This window comes from Boleophthalmus pectinirostris, unplaced genomic scaffold, assembly GCF_026225935.1.
Source record: "Boleophthalmus pectinirostris isolate CB_2022bp ecotype Guang Dong unplaced genomic scaffold, ASM2622593v1 HiC_scaffold_22, whole genome shotgun sequence".
In the NCBI taxonomy this organism is placed as follows: domain Eukaryota; kingdom Metazoa; phylum Chordata; class Actinopteri; order Gobiiformes; family Gobiidae; genus Boleophthalmus; species Boleophthalmus pectinirostris.
In genome coordinates, this window is record NW_026571190.1 from 14,197,780 (window position 1) to 14,213,768 (window position 15,989).

The 15,989-nt window shown below is 39.9% G+C and overlaps 1 protein-coding gene and 1 non-coding gene across 2 annotated transcripts; both read right to left on the reverse strand.

The window, feature by feature from the left end:
- Window positions 1-417: 417 nt before the first annotated feature.
- On the reverse strand, window positions 418-2,954 carry LOC110159893 (lysozyme C-like). The gene is made up of 4 exons (XM_020924495.2): window positions 2,765-2,954; window positions 1,986-2,144; window positions 803-881; window positions 418-601 (listed from the first exon to the last, which is right to left on the reverse strand). The coding sequence occupies exons 1-4, from the start codon at window positions 2,904-2,906 to the stop codon at window positions 535-537; spliced, it is 447 nt and encodes a 148-aa protein (XP_020780154.1). The 5' UTR covers window positions 2,907-2,954; the 3' UTR covers window positions 418-534.
- An 11,774-nt stretch (window positions 2,955-14,728) lies between these two features.
- Window positions 14,729-14,822, reverse strand: trnay-gua (transfer RNA tyrosine (anticodon GUA)). Its single transcript has 2 exons — window positions 14,786-14,822; window positions 14,729-14,764 (listed from the first exon to the last, which is right to left on the reverse strand). It is a non-coding gene; the product is annotated as a tRNA-Tyr (tRNA).
- Window positions 14,823-15,989: the final 1,167 nt, after the last annotated feature.

A 15,989-nucleotide genomic window follows, 5' to 3' on the forward strand; every position in this document is an offset into this window, starting at 1 on the left:
TCATTGTATTTCCTAAATAATTAAAACTAAATAACAATTACCTGAGAGTAAGAGCACAGCGCTGAGATGTAAAGCCATGGTGCACCTTCAGTGGTTAGTTCTGAATGTGAGCCACATCCGCTCAGCTACTTTTTTAGATCAACTTTCCGATGTGAGAAAGAATTGGTTTCACACGAAGGCCAGAATAAACTTCACTTTGATTAGTTGAACATATTGAATAAAATAGAAAAAATAAAAACTAATGTTTGTGTTCATACTATTGAATTATTGTATAAAAACTAAATTCTATAGTAATTCTGAAACATTTCATGCCAAGTACATTAGAAGAGGTAGGCTTTCAGTTCTTCCTACTTCCCAGACACTTTCCCCGTCATCCTAAATACTGATCATCAATTCTAGAAAGCAGCAAAAACATGAAATGCTTCAAACTCTTTATTGCCTCAGGTTTACAGTAAGAAATCACAAAAAACTTTACTGATTCGGTGTTAAAAATCAAGCAAAGTTCTATCAGAAAGAAGAAATTATGATGTTCTTTTAAACTCCACATCCAGCGATGTACGAGCTCAGGTCTCGGCCCTGACAGTAACGTTGCCATGCCACCCTGTAAAAACAGAAAGAGAAAATCAGTAAGTGTTACAGTGGCAGAGTAGTTATCCTGTCTCCTCCTCTCAGTAAGGAGGTTGTGGGTTAGACTTCTGATCTCTGACATTTTATTACTTTCCCTTTATATTTTAAAACAAAGTGTTCTGGTTGTAAATAAGACTCTGGTTTATGATTGGTTGGTTGTGGTCACATGACTCACCAGGCTGAGACTCCATTGGGGTCCCGCACGACTCGTTTGGCGCATTCAATGGCAACAGACGGGTCATCGCTGAGAAGAGCTGATGAGTCAGATGAAAAAAAGATCAGATAAACATAAAAGAAAACTCTAACATGTTTGGCTCTGCTCCCTCCACACCTCGGTCCTGCTCTAGTCCAAGCTAAGGCCTGTTTAGTCCTGGTTTAGGCCAACTAGATTTTGGTTTGTTTTAAGCATCTTTTTAAATATTTAGTCCTTATACTTATCTAGTGTTGGGTGGGATCAGGTCACATCCCCATTTAACCCTAATTTTTACGTTTTAAGAAGAAATATTAGTAGTAGTTGTATGTGTAATCCCTCAGTTGTCCAGATAGGATCCATAGCAAAGAGAAATTAATTTCTGTCAAATGGAGAGAAGGTTTTGATCAAAGACAATTAGCAGCTCATCCAAGCAACTTCTTTAGTTCTGGTCAGATTACTGGCGGAAACTACTTTATATCTGCCTGAGGAGGGGGTAACTTTTCTGAAACTAACACACGGATTTGTTTAGTTTCTGTTTGTTTTGCTAAAATCTGAACCTCACTATCCTCAAAGGAGTGGTTAGTGGCTTTAAGATGGAGATGTCTTATGCAGTGGCTGTTTTGTTTCTCCAATATAACACTCTCTGCAGTCTTCACTACTCTGAATGGAGTTTGCTTTATTTGTGGCCCAGGGTTTTGTCAGGGAGGACCAGTTTCTGTCTGAGTGTTTGGAGATTTGAAATACACGGGGATTTCACATTGTCTGAAAATCCTCTGCAGCTTTTCAGAAACACCAATTGTGTAAGGAGTAGTTACACCCTTTCTCCTAGGTTTTGATTCTCTGTTGTCTCTCTTTAGGCAGATATAAGGCAGTGTTCACCAGCAGTCATCTTTGAACACTTTAGTCCATTCGACAGAACTGAATGTCTTTTCTCTATTAGTAGTAGTTCCATAGCAGTAGTATCTGCAGCAGCAGTTTTTCAAGTAATAGAAGTAACAATAGTAGTTGTAGTAATAGTAAAATGGCAATCCATTAATCTTTCCAAACCCTCAAAGCCGCTTAACATTTTCATTTCATACAGGCACTGACAAGGTAGTAGGTGTAGTAGGAGTAGTAGTAACAGTAGTAGTTGCCGAGTTGCAGTAGCCGCAGTACTGAGTTTTACCTGAGCATTGGATTCCACAGCCGTTGGAGGAGTTCACTCCTCCATCTCTACACCACCATCTGCTGTTGATCTGGAAAATGCCGTAGTCTGTGGAGCCGTCTGTGTTCCTGTTTGTGGCTCTGGTGTTGTAGTTAGACTCGTGTTGAGTCAGACACACCCCTGAAGAAACAAGGGCTACTTAAAATATTGCACAAAACTGTAATTATATTAACAGGACATTATATGGACATATGTAGACAGATTTTGTCCAGTAGCAGATCTAAATTAAATCTGGAATTAAATCTGGACTAGACCAGACAATCAGGTTTATATCAGGACTAGACTGAGCTCAAATCAGGATCAAAACAGGAACACACCCTTAGTCCTGCTTTAGAACTTGTTTATTCCTTTTCTATATTCCTGCTGGCTATTTCTAGTTGTTGTTTAGTCCTGTTTTAGTCCTATAGTCTAGTCCTGCTTTAGTCCATGGTCCATTCCACTCCTCGTCCTAGCCCTGCTCTAGTCCTAGTTTGGTTCTGGTTTTGCACACAGTCTGCCAGGCTTAGTCTTGCCCTAGTCCTTGTCTAGTCCTAGTTTAATCTTGGTTTAGTCCTTGTTTAGTCATTGCTGGTCCTGGTTTAGTAGTTTAGTCCTAGTTTAGTCCTGGTTTGATCCTGGATTAGTCCTAGTAAAGTCCTGGTCTAGTCCTGGTTTAGCCCTGGTCTAGTCTAGGACTGGTCCTGGTCTGGTCTTGGTTTAGTCCTGGTTTATTTCTGGTTTAGTTCTGGTCTTGCACTCACAGTCTGCCAGGCTCACTCCTTCATAGTTGTGCATCCCTCTGCTCTTTAGAAGACGAGCCCATTCACATCTTTCAAAGATTTTTCCCTGTGCCACAGCACAGAGCAGCGCCAGCAGAACCACACCCTGCACCTTCATCTCCATCAAGCAGAATTCAGCAAGGAATGAACCAGGACCCGACCAGGAGTAGACCAAACCTGACTCCAGACCAGTATTTATAAGCCTTCTCTCTGACTGGAAACTCCCCCCTCTTTCACTTCTGTTCTGAAAAGGTACAGCTGTTACACAAAACAAACAGGATTTATTTAAACTTGATAAAGTTGTTGAGTTATTTTATCCAATCTTAATCTAGTGTAAAGGTGTTGGGAAGAACACCCACATTTGTGACCTCAGAAAGGACTGTATTTTAGGGCTGATTTAAGTATCTTCAATCTTCCCAGGTTGTCCAGCCAGGACAATGAACAGGACGCTAATGCACATTTAACCACTCTTTACTGATGATGAATGTTCATGATGATATAAGACAATGATGAGATGACAGATTCATGACAGCTTCAAGGCTTCTATGAAGACAGAAATAAAATACTAAGAGTAATGAATAAATGAAGCAATTATATTAATGTTCAACAATAATTGTGACAATAATAACATAAATATTTAAATAAAGTAAATACAAATACAAACAAGTAAAAGTGCACAGAAATACTTAAAATGAAACCTATTTACAATGATACAGTGTAACAACATTGGTAACGGCCTGATGGCATTTTCTCATCTAAAACTCAAAATGACCACGGCCCTTGAACGCACCACAGATGGCAACCATAGACTGTATAAAAGAAGTGGACTAAGTGAGTGGGATGTCATGTCACCCACAGCGTTCAGCGCTGCTCAAATGAAGCTCCTGATAATAACGGTTACAGGACCGAATCTGGAGCCACCCTCCATATCTGGAAATCCGACCGTGAGTATCATAGCAACCACAAGAGCCAATCATGATTGAGATTAAATGTGCTCACCCTTCTCACCGGAAAACAGCAATGGGGCTTACTTATAACATACTTATAACGTACTTACAACGTAATGCACTAGTTGTCAATCAAATCTGTTACTAATGCTAGCAGGAGCGACCTTGGGGAATGAAGGCATCTGATTGGGCCATTATTTATGTTCATATCTTGATTTAGGAACAAAATAATAGAATGAAAAATTCAGAATCATGTAGAGCGGGTTAATACAAACATTTTAAGACCAAAATGAGGAGGCTCACCACAGCAGTTACAGAGAGAGAAGCGACAAGATCCCAATGTAAGTCAATTGGAGGAAGGGTGAGAAGGAGGAGAAGGAGCCCACATGTAAACTTCCTATTTGGAACACGGTGCCATTCATATACATGGCCTGTGGTGGCAACAGGGTGCAGGGAAAACGGGAATGTCGGCTGGTCAATGAATGCATCATCAGCACAGATTACGCAACAAAGATGCAGAAGACAGGTACGGGACTAATTAATGCAGTAATTAGAAAGTGGTAATGAATGTTTAACATGACATTAACTGACAACAATTTAAGACAAGTTTGGAAACTTTCTGACGTAAACGACAAATGTGAATAGAATGGATCCCAGACTGAATAAAATAAAAAAGAAACAGAATTACACATTATACTGAAATGATTTACATTCTCATGGACAGGCCTGGAGTACAAGGTGTCCAGGAGGTCTAAGGGGTGTAAACTTTCAGGGCTGTGAGAATGAGTAGCCACCCTATGGCATGCTCGAACTTAAGCTGTCAGTAGCCCTTTGATGCAGCTGATTTGGCTGGCATCAAGAAGAGACGGATGAGAGGGAGTTGAGCTGAAAACGAGGTGCCAAGGCTCTGCTTTGCACAGCTCAACTGGATCAAGAGGGCAGGAAATGACTGAACAGGGAGTCTCTAAGGGTACCCTTTGATGGAGGAATGAAGGCCAGAGGCTTCGGCGGCTGTAACTCTGGATCTGATGCTAACTGGGGTAGATGTTGCACTGTGAGCTCTTTAGGTGGTGTGCACTGTCTGATCTCTTGACTGTGAGAAGTTACTTTGACAAGGCCTTCAGTGAGGTAATTCTGTGTGCCATACAGATGATCTATTACAGCTTCCTTTGGGACACTAAGAAATGGAAGCTCTTCTGTCCTAGGTGGAGGAGAGTCATAATTGGATTTAATTGCTTTTGATTGCCTTGTTTACAGCATCATCCTGGTTTATCTTGATGGTGGACTTCTGACTGGACACATGACTGAGGTGGACAACAGAGGGAGAAGATTGTTAAGAGACACTGAGGGCTGGACAACTGATGCTGAAGGACTTTGGCAGGACCCTGAAGAGTCCATCCAAGGTGAGTCTTGAGAGCAGCTGGGCCCCCCAGTGGACCAAGTTGCACATGTTCATGAGGCGGTGAGAATAGTCTGAGCTGCTGAGGAACAGTGGCTGAGCTTTACTGAATGAATGAAGTGGGACAGATGGTGTTAGTACTTTTGCAGAGAATCAACAGGATGAGAGTGCTTAGCAAGGCCAAGTTTTGCTGCAGTAAAGGCCTTATGAATATGGAAGTGCTTCTGATGTACGGTGGGGGAAATGGAGGAAATGAGACTGAATTGCGTGATAGGTAGGTCTTGGCAGCTTATGGTTAGGTCTTGGCAGCTTGTTCTGAGCACCAAGTCCTCTCTGGGGCCATTGAGATTCATTCAGATCTTGAGTGTGGTGTATGTGTCAAGGCTGGGTCTGCCACTGTGGAGAAGGACTTGCACCATCTTGAGCAAAACACAGCTACTTTGAAGATCTGGATTGAAGTAGTAAATGACTGATCCATGGTGAATGTCTAAACTCTGGACATTCTCTCCGGTCTCAATGTTGCATATTATTGCAGTAAGGACAGTACTTTTGTGGATGCTCTGGTATTTTTGGTAATGAAAGTGTTTGGTGCACAGAGCACAGCAGACAAGGAAATGGGTGTGCATGTCGTCACATGCTCTCCCTGGGGACAGTGCTCTTAGAGTCTGATCTGCTCATCCTTCCCCTCTGGCTCCCTTGACTGCAGTTTCTGGCTGAGGTACAGAATGGGGCATTCCTCTCCTGGATCTCCTTGAACCAACGCTGTTCCCAAGCCAACTGTGGATGCATCCACTTGCACCAGGAATCCTTCTTTGAAATCTTGGCTATTCAAGATTGGGGAAGAACACAGGGTTGTCTCAAGTGTGCTGAAGGCCTGTTCGCATTTTTCTGTCCAGTTCACAAGATTTCATCGGTTCTTCATAGTGAGGGCTGTGAGAGGAGCAGCAATCATGGCACACTGGGGCACAATCTGCTGATACCAGCTGGTGAGGCCAAGGAAGGATCAGATCTCTTTTTTGGTGCGTGGATGTGGACAGATCATGATGGCCTCAACTTTGCCTATGTGGGGTTGAACATCTAACTGTCGCATTTTGTCTCCTCTCAGGCCCACTCACATTGGGATGAGTTGGAACCTCCACCAGAAAAGTTGCATAGTGTGATTTTAATGTTGTTAATCTAGTTTTAGTTAGGACAGTAATTCATAGTCCCCTTATCATTTCAGCCTATTTTTCCTAAAATGCCTAACTAAGATGACTCTCTCATTTCAAAATGAATCAGTTTCTGAACCCTTTGGAGCTCAGAAAAATGGCTGGACTCTTTGTGAAGCTGAGTCCTTATAATATTGGCCTCTTCTGTTCCCAGTTTAATTGGGAACAAGCTATACACAGAGGAAAGTTAGATTTCAAATTCCACCTACATTTTTGGTAGTGAATATAAGAATAGGTATAGCTGGTGTCCCTGAGGATGTCTTGAAAGACAGCAGATTGAGCTTTTGTTGAGTCTTGACAATTCCGATGTCAAAGCTGAAGTTATGCTTCAGCTCACAAAACATGAGAGGCAAAAAGTCCAGGCAGTGTTGGGAGTACAAACTGATCCAGATTCTTCTCAAAATGGTTGATTTGACTGAAAATAAGTTACAGATTTCCATTAATGTTTTAGATTTCCATGAGATTGACGGTTCTCTTTTATCAGAAGCTGGACAAACAGATTTATTTTTAAAAAGTACAAGGGCCCTTATCGGCCACCTGGGAACATGGACAGGTTTTCCAGGTTTAGTGCTGAAGGTGCAACTGTCAGCTTCTCCTGGAGGCAGCCTGAACAGAGGATCTTAAGAAAGAGGCTTGGAGAGTTAGAACAGTTCTCAGACATGTCTGTTTATTGGTTCAGGCAGGTACAGGTCTCAAGATTCAAGTTGATTCAGCATGATTTTGCCTACGCGGCGTCTCTGTGTGCGTCGGTCGTCCCTTGACAACGCAGTCGACGTTCCCCCACTGATGCACAGAAAAACTGGGTGCCTTTTATACCAGCATAACTGTTGAGTTAACATCTTCATGGAAACATACACAGCAGTTTTGTCCCAACACGTGTCCCATAACAGGTTGGCATATGCTAAAGGTTGGAGACACACCCCTTATCTGTCCCATATACATTCACAGTCCATATGACATCATATCCCAACCCCATTGACACTCCAAAGTCCAGAAACATACACAGCATGTACACAGGGACTCATTACAGGGTGAATTAACATATGAATGAAACTTTAAAAACACAGGGAAGAAGCCCACACAACCATCACCCAAAAACGGTTAATCGGACACCCTTACCACAAGTCTATCTGATCTGAACTCCACAGCGACATCTTACCACCCAAATTCGATCCCAACAAGATTAAGTTTGTGCATGTACAACCTATTGTACATGAGGTGCACAGGAGAAGAAGTTAGAGTCACTTCAGCCTTGGCTCCTAAGCTCGGTCCTCTGGGTCTGCCTCCCAAGAAAATAGTTGACAACATTGCCAAAGTGACCAGTGACTGGAGAGGCCTGAGGATCACTGTCAAGCTGACATCCAAAAGAGACAGGCAGCTATGTTCTGGGGAGAGACATCATTCAAGCCTACAAATCAGGTAAACGACCCCAACAGTGTGGAACGTGCGAGGTGCATTGACCTTGGGTGGGTAGTGATAGAAGATGTCTGCCTCTCAGGTACCCATACACCCACTGTGAACTCTTTTAAGACAAACATTCTGAACAATGATCGCCCCGCTTTTTCACTCTTTGTAAGAATGTAATCAATATTAGAAAGAAGAAAAATACACAGTAAGTAGGGGTGTCAAATTATTGCGTTAATTGCGATTAATTAATTACAGTCATATTTAGCGCGTTATGTTTTTTAATCGCGTTAATCTCATTTTTAATCTCTAACTTTACTGTTTCTGTATGCGAGTTGCTTTATTATAAAATCTGTTTTTATGTGTTGTTGGGACAACAACACACACACAAAAAAACACATTTATTATTATTTTTTATTTCTGTAATTCCACTCATTGCCGGAAACCCACACAGAAAGCGCGCAATAATAGCGATGTAAACGTCATGTTAACGTTGGCGGCGTCAGTCACACAGTGGACGAGGTCGAAGAGCCAGTAGAACAGAGTCAGCAGTGCACAGGTAAAAACGCATTCGTGTCTTGGAAATTATTCTCCCGACGTGAAATATAAAAGAAAATAACAAATATAAAATCGCCTACAACTTGTCAAACCGGAGCTACTGGTACTGGTGAAAACAACCTGCATAGGCTCATAATATCTGCACTACTGTCCTATAGTGACCTGCCACATGAGGGGACACGCACACAAACACAAACACACAAACACAAACACACACCTTCATCATCGTCATTAACCTGAGAACACGCGGACCACGTTTCTTTCCGTAGTTACTGCGCGGACACCGTGCGCCGCGTGTGGATTGTGTTTTCTATGGAGTAAGAAAGCTGTCAAAAATATTCGTGCGCATAAAATAGAAATCCGTGCGTATTTGGGAAATCCGTGCATATTTGGCTGTAGTTGCGCATAAAATAAATATTTGTAAACTCTCAAATGAGTCCAGTCGTACATAAAATATATTGTGTGTATTTTATCCATCAGAATACGAATTGAAAAATTACAACGTCAAGAATTACAATTAGGAAATGAAAATTTACGATTACGCTTTCATCAGTACGAATACGAATTCACAGACGGAACTTTACTGTCAAAAATACGTCATCACTTCACAGACATTATTCATCGAGCAGAAGAAACATCGATCAAGATCAAGACTGCGCAGCTCAAGTTTGTAGCAGAGGGTAAACACAGAGTAATAGCACAAGAAGCTACAACAGCGACCAACAAGTGGGTTAATTAAAATCTATTGTAAAAATGTCTTGAATTCGGGAACTGAACGCTGCTGTATAATATTGTGTAGAAACACCTCCTTTGAACGGGAAATTGCACCTATATGTTAGATAACATAGTGGAGCCAGTTGGCTAACATCCGACGTAACGTTATCCCAGGGCTAATTAGCAAATATCAGGTTCTCTGTATGTTTAGATTAAAACATTCACGACTACAGCCACAGCGAGCATCAGTCAGTCTTCACTTCAGCTGCATTTCAGACAATGGGTTATACATGAGTTATAATGGGTTATAATTAGCAAATCCATCCACGTCACGGTGACGTTAAACTTACCGGTAAATACTGTAAACATACCAAGGTGTTGCCTGTAAACACGAACATTAATTGATGCTGGAAGCTGCATTAAACTGTAATGTGTAACATTTCATTAGCTGTGACGTCTGTAACCAGGACAGTTTGGTAGTGTTTGGTGTAAACTGGGACATTTCAGCGTCCCGAGGAACTTTTGGTGGCATTTCATGCGAGAAATGCAGCTGAAGTGAAGACTGGCTGATGCTCGCTGTGGCTGTAGTCGTGAATGTTTTAATCTAAACATACAGAGAACCTGATATTTGCTAATTAGCCCTGGGATAACGTTACGTCGGATGTTAGCCAACTGGCTCCACTATGTTATCTAACATATAGGTGCAATTTCCCGTTCAAAGGAGGTGTTTCTACACAATATTATACAGCAGCGTTCGGTTCCCGAATTCAAGACATTTTTACAGTAGATTTTAATTAACCCACTTGTTGGTCGCTGTTGTAGCTTCTTGTGCTATTACTCTGTTTTTACCCTCTGCTACAAACTTGAGCATGCGCAGTCTTGATCTTGATCGATGTTTCTTCTGCTCGATGAATAATGTCTGTGAAGTGATGACGTATTTTTGACAGTAAAGTTCCGTCTGTGAATTTGTATTCGTACTGATGAAAGCGTAATTGTAAATTTTCATTTCGTGATTGTAATTCATGATGTCGTAATTTTTCAATTCGTATTCTGATGGATAAAATACACACAATATATTTTATGTATGACTGGACTCATTTGAGAGTTTACAAATATTTATTTTATGCGCAACTACAGCCAAATATGCACGGATTTCCCAAATACGCACGGATTTCAATTTTATGCGCACGAATATTTTTGACAGCTTTCTTACTCCATAGTTTTCTCGCGTACGCTGCGTAAACCGCACTTCCTCCTGTGCGCCTCTAAACCAGAACTAACACCAAGACTAAAACCAGGACTAAACCAGTCCAGGACTAAACCAGGATTAAACCAGGACTAAACCAGGACTAAACCAGTGATCTCATACATAAAGCATTTCTCTATCAATAATATTTTAATATGGTGAAGGAAAGTCTGAGCTTTTTATTGTTTTTAAGCAGACAAAACATCTTATGTTCAGATTTCCTAGTCTTACATGAAGATCTTGGTCTTTGCTACTTTACAGCAAACAGTTGCTTATTCATGGAGACTTTGGCTCAACAGACAATTTGAAGAGAACAAACAAGAATTTTCAGGATGCAGTTGCTACATTCATGTCGTTTTAAAAAGCATGACAATATCAAGTAATCCAAAGTATTCAGATTATGTTACTCACTTTAAGTAATTTAATGGATTACGTTACAAACTACATTTTGGGGTATGTAATCTGTAATCTGTAGGGGAATACATTTCAAAAGTCACCTTCCCAACACTGCAGATTAGTAATAGTAATAATAATGATGATGCTGTGGAATGTGACTGCATCTGTTAAAGTTTGTTAAACAATAAATAACTTTATAAAGTCACTTTCTTTTGTTCTATATCAGTCTTTTGATCTGCCACAATAATGTAATAATGAATTTAAATGAAAATACCTCAAGTTGAAGCTTTTCTCAGCAAATTTTTAGGTGAGATTAAAAAGAGATTAATTAGATTAATTAATTACAAATCATAATTAATTAATCTCTCAATTTTTTTAATTGCATGACAGCACTAACAGTAACGTTTTGATACTACTCAAAATGAACTCAGAAATAACTGGGTAGCTCCACTCCCATTTCAGTACCCCAGACAGACATCACCTGCCCAACAACAGGGAACAAGCCCTAACTTTTTTAATGTCACTCCACAAAACACTGAAACCTCAAAAAAAAAAAAAAAAAAAAAAAAAAACTGAGAGAGCATTATGCTGACTTTATGGAGAAGATCTTAAGCAAGGGCCATGTTGAGCCAGCTGTTCCAAAATCAAGGTAGTCTTTGATTCAAGTGTGTAACGTGACAATAATGACAATCTCTCTCAGTGATGTGCTGCTTAAAGGGCCAGATCTCAACTAAACCCTCATGGGGGTCCTGATGCGTTTCCGGACAGATCCATACGCAGTCATGGCAGATGTGGAGCAAATGTTTTACAACTTTGTGGTCAGAGAGGACCACCGTGACTACCTACATTTTCTGTGGTTAGGGTTAGGGTTCAAAAACCATGTTCTGGACAGAGAAGTAGTGCAGTTCAGGATGCAAGTCCATGTTTTCGGAAACTGCCCATCCCCATTAGTCACAATCTATGGGCTTAAGAGAACAGCCACGAAAGGGGAAACAGAGTTTGGCAGTGATGCAATGGAGTTCACTGAATGTCACTTTTATGTTGATGGACTGAAATCTTTCTCTTCTGCAGAGGAATCTATCAGTGTACTTTAAAGAGCTCAGAAAAAGATGGCACAGTGTAACATACCCCTGCACAAAATCTCATCTGTCATACCATCACAAGCACCTTCCCTAGTGAGGACCTTGCTACAGACATGCAGGGCCTGGATCTCGGACAGACATATCCTCCCATGCAGCACATCCTAGGCTTGGGTTGGGATCACCACAGACCTGTTCAAGTTTAAGGTGACAGTAAATGACAATTCATTCATTAAACGGGGAGTACTGTCAGTCATTAGTCATAGTGTGTGTTCACATATCCAATAATGTTAGCAAATGGGACACTGAACTGCTTCAAAAGAAACTGCTTCCACTGCTTCATTGGAAGCAGTGCAAAGACTCTCTCAATTACCTGGAACAACTCGAAATCTGAAATCCCCAGAAGGTGCACCTCAATGCCCCTGTCTGCAGATCACCGAAAAGAGCTCATTGTCTTCTGTGATGCATCCATCAAAGCTGTGGGTAACCAGGGGTGAGCAAACTACGGCCTGGGGGTGGTATGCAGCCCTTTAAAACCTTTTGATCTGGCCTGCCGAACTTGAATAAATTATAGTAATAAACCTTATTAATGTTTTATTTTTCCTGCAATTACGGCTGTGGTTGCTGCTGCACATAAAGTGTATCATCAACAGATCAAGAAACTCACAGACTCCATGAATGGAGGGCTTATGACCATTATTGAGAAGAACTCTGACTATATTAATCACTGATTTTTTATTCTTTTTGAAATGTCAGAAATGTTTGTTTGTAAATTTTGAGTTGTTTACTATTCTGACAAATGAAAATAAACAAGTGAGAATGGAAAATGTTCATTAATAATTCTGCACAGTAATAGTTTCCCAATAATTATACACACAGAGATGTTCTCCTAAGAAAGTCAAAACTTCACTTCACATATATTCAGGTCTGAGGTTTATAAAGATTTTGGATTGACCCAGAACACTATAGTTGTTCAATTATAAAATGAAGCCTCATAAATACAACTTGCCTAATAATTATGCACACAGTGTATTTATGAGAAAACACACTAAATTCAGATTATAATCTTTAGTTTTATTGGTCAAAAAGTGTTTTCAACAACAGGAAAGAGAATGATGCTGTTAAGTGACTTTCACAGTAAAGAAGTGACTGTTCAGTCTGGACCATTATTGATCTCAAATAACTTTTGACAAGCTTCAGTTTGCTGAACATCCTTTCCCCTCCTGTACAAAAGCTCTGTAGCTGCATGCTATAAATGGGATTAAGTAACTCAAGGGGTGAATGGGTATGGGAAAATGAGGATGAATAAATGGCTTTGAGGTGAAGCATTTCATTAATGAATTCTGCTGTGAGAGAGTGTCTGCCAGGATACCCTCAATCGATCTTCAGATATTTCCTCACCGGTACCACCAGGTCAGTTTGAAAACCGTGACTTGTTTAGAGCACAGTGGAGATGTGTACAACACCTGGCCAACGTCTTCTGGAGCCAAAAGCAAAGGAATACATTACAAGGCTTCAGCACTGCTGCAAAAGGTATAGCTGTCCTGATAGACAGCAAAATGAGCTTTTGTTGGGTCTTGACAATTCCCAGGACAAAGCTGAAGCATATCTCACTAAACATGAGATTTAGGGACTTGTAATATGGCGGTGGTGGGAGTACAATCTGGTCCAGATTCTTCTCAGAATGTTTGAGTTGACTGAAAATAAGTTACAGATTTCCATGAATGGTTTAGATTTCCATGAGATTGATAGTTCCCCTTTATCAGAAGCTGGGCAAACAGAGATTTACTTAAAAGAAAAAAGAAAAAGTAAGAGCCCTTATCAGTCCCCTGGGAACATGAACAGGTTATTTGAAGTGACTCGTTTTCAACATTTAACATTTTTTTCCTGGCAAAATTATCTTCCAGTAGAAAATCAGACTTTCAAACAAAATATATCTACTGAAAATAGAGTTTTTTTTTAATAAGTACAATGTATTTAAATTTATAATTTTTGTAGTACTAGAGAGCCAAGAGGGACGTAATGTGGCCTTTTTCTCTCAGTATTACTGTTCACAGTTTTTTTCGCAGAATAATCTGGTTCTTTCAAGCGGCGAGTCTAGACTCTAAATATTTTCAGCACTCCTAAAACTAAGAGGTCTTTGTATTGAGCTGACTGTAGAAAGAATGTCAAACTTAAGTATCTGCGCTGAAATATCCCGTGTTTTAAGTTTAAGCACAGACCGTATGTATGATCTTCTTACAGTCTATGCGCCTGAGTCGCGCACGCACGCACGCACGTGTATCTGTGCTCTAAGAAGCCGCCGTCTTTCAGCCAATAGCGCTGCGTATCTCGGCTCTAAGACCCGCCTCTCTCCGTCTGATTGGTCAGAATCACTTTGCGCACAGGCAGATGAAGCGCTAAGCTTTTGTAAACAGCTAACATACTTTTAATATAGTGTATTACCCTGTTAAATGATGAAATCGGCCTTTGTTCATAACAGTGTGCCTGCTGACATACAACAGTCTGGATTAGATTGAGAAGAACAACATAATTCAAAACCAGATTTAGCTAAGAATGTCACATAAATCTATAATTTGCCTGTCACAGAAAACAGAAGATCATGGACAGTTTATAAGAATGGCCTGTTGTATAGTATATAAGTAAAGTGAAATTATATGATGCCAATATCCTATCCGAAGTTTTGGATATATTTTAATGAGATTAAACCTATCGATCTACTATGATTGACAGCATAAAAGGCAAAGGAAATGACAACATGCAAACATTTGTGGGCGAGTGCGTTGCTTCTGTATTCCTCCTCTGGTGCTAAATTGTGCGAATTGGCGATTTCCTGGTCCTAGACTGTGATGACATCAGAAATCCCAATCCCAAAATGGGAAAGATAGCTTCAAAAAGTGCCATTATTCAACTTCAAAGGTATGATAAGAAGTAATCTGAAATGATTTTGATGCAGTAGTACGTTTCTATACACTGCGTTTAAAAAAAGAGCTCCTCCTTCGAGCCGGATTCGAACCAGCGACCTAAGGATTACCGCACTCACAGTTCAGACCTACAGTCCTCCGCTCTACCAACTGAGCTATCGAAGGGGATAACTTCATATACGACACTGTTCCTTTAAAAATGTACGGGTGTTCGGAGGAAACAAAATACGCTAAGTGAGTTTCTTTTCTATTTACTCCGAAATTTGTCCTAAATTTACACGTATATTCACACAACTGTACATGTCACAGATATAGGTTTAGACATTTTGTTTTAAAATGAACAGTTTTTTCCGTGATAAACATTTTCTTTTTACTGACTGACTAAATTGACTTACAGCTGACTAAATTTCTGACTGACAGCTGACTAAAATTCACTTCGTTTGTATTTATTCGCTCTGTACTTGTCCTCTAGCACCTCCACGTGTTCATTATGAGTATCAGACTGACAAAAGTCCAGGGATTTCAAACCTTATTAGTACCCAGCACTCGGGTACTAGGCAAATACATCTGTAAACACTGTATGTTAGCCTTCTATATTGTTAACTATTTCTATTATATTTTCTTTTTTAAATATATTGATGACCAAAGTTCTCTAAAACATGCTTGTTAAGAATTTACTACAAATAACATTTTTGTTCAAATGCTTTTCATTGTCACCTATTTTAAAATAAAAAAATAATTCCCATTCCCCTGGTTGAAAAATGCTGCTCTATTCAACACTTTTTTGTTTTAATTTCCGTTTAAGCAATATTGCTGATCTATCTGTGTGGCAGTGTAATGAAACATCTGTAAAGGTGTGTTTTCATTCAACCTACAGTTAGTACCTTTTCTTGATGCTGTGAAAAAATATATTGATTAAACATCTACCTTTTGGATTTCCTGTTATTCCTAATCTCAGTGAGGGGAAGAATACAGAATAGCCTGCTATAATGCATTTTTGTAACATATTCTGTTACATGGCGTAATCAGAGACTGTATTCAAAATTATTAGAATACTTTCACTTTTATGCTATTATATCACAAAAAATACCACATAGGATTAGAACTTAGATCTTTATTTTTGTTGCATCATGTTACTAATTTATTTATCACTAATTTGAGGAAAAAAAAGTCTCATGGAGCAGTTTCTTGTTTCTCACTGTTGCCTTGCAGTTTGTTGTCTAAATAGCAAGATCAAATGCCATAATGTATTCTTGCCCATGACACTATTCTCCATAAGAACATAACAAGCCTTTATGTAGGTGTAAATCAACAAATAAAAAGCATACGTTC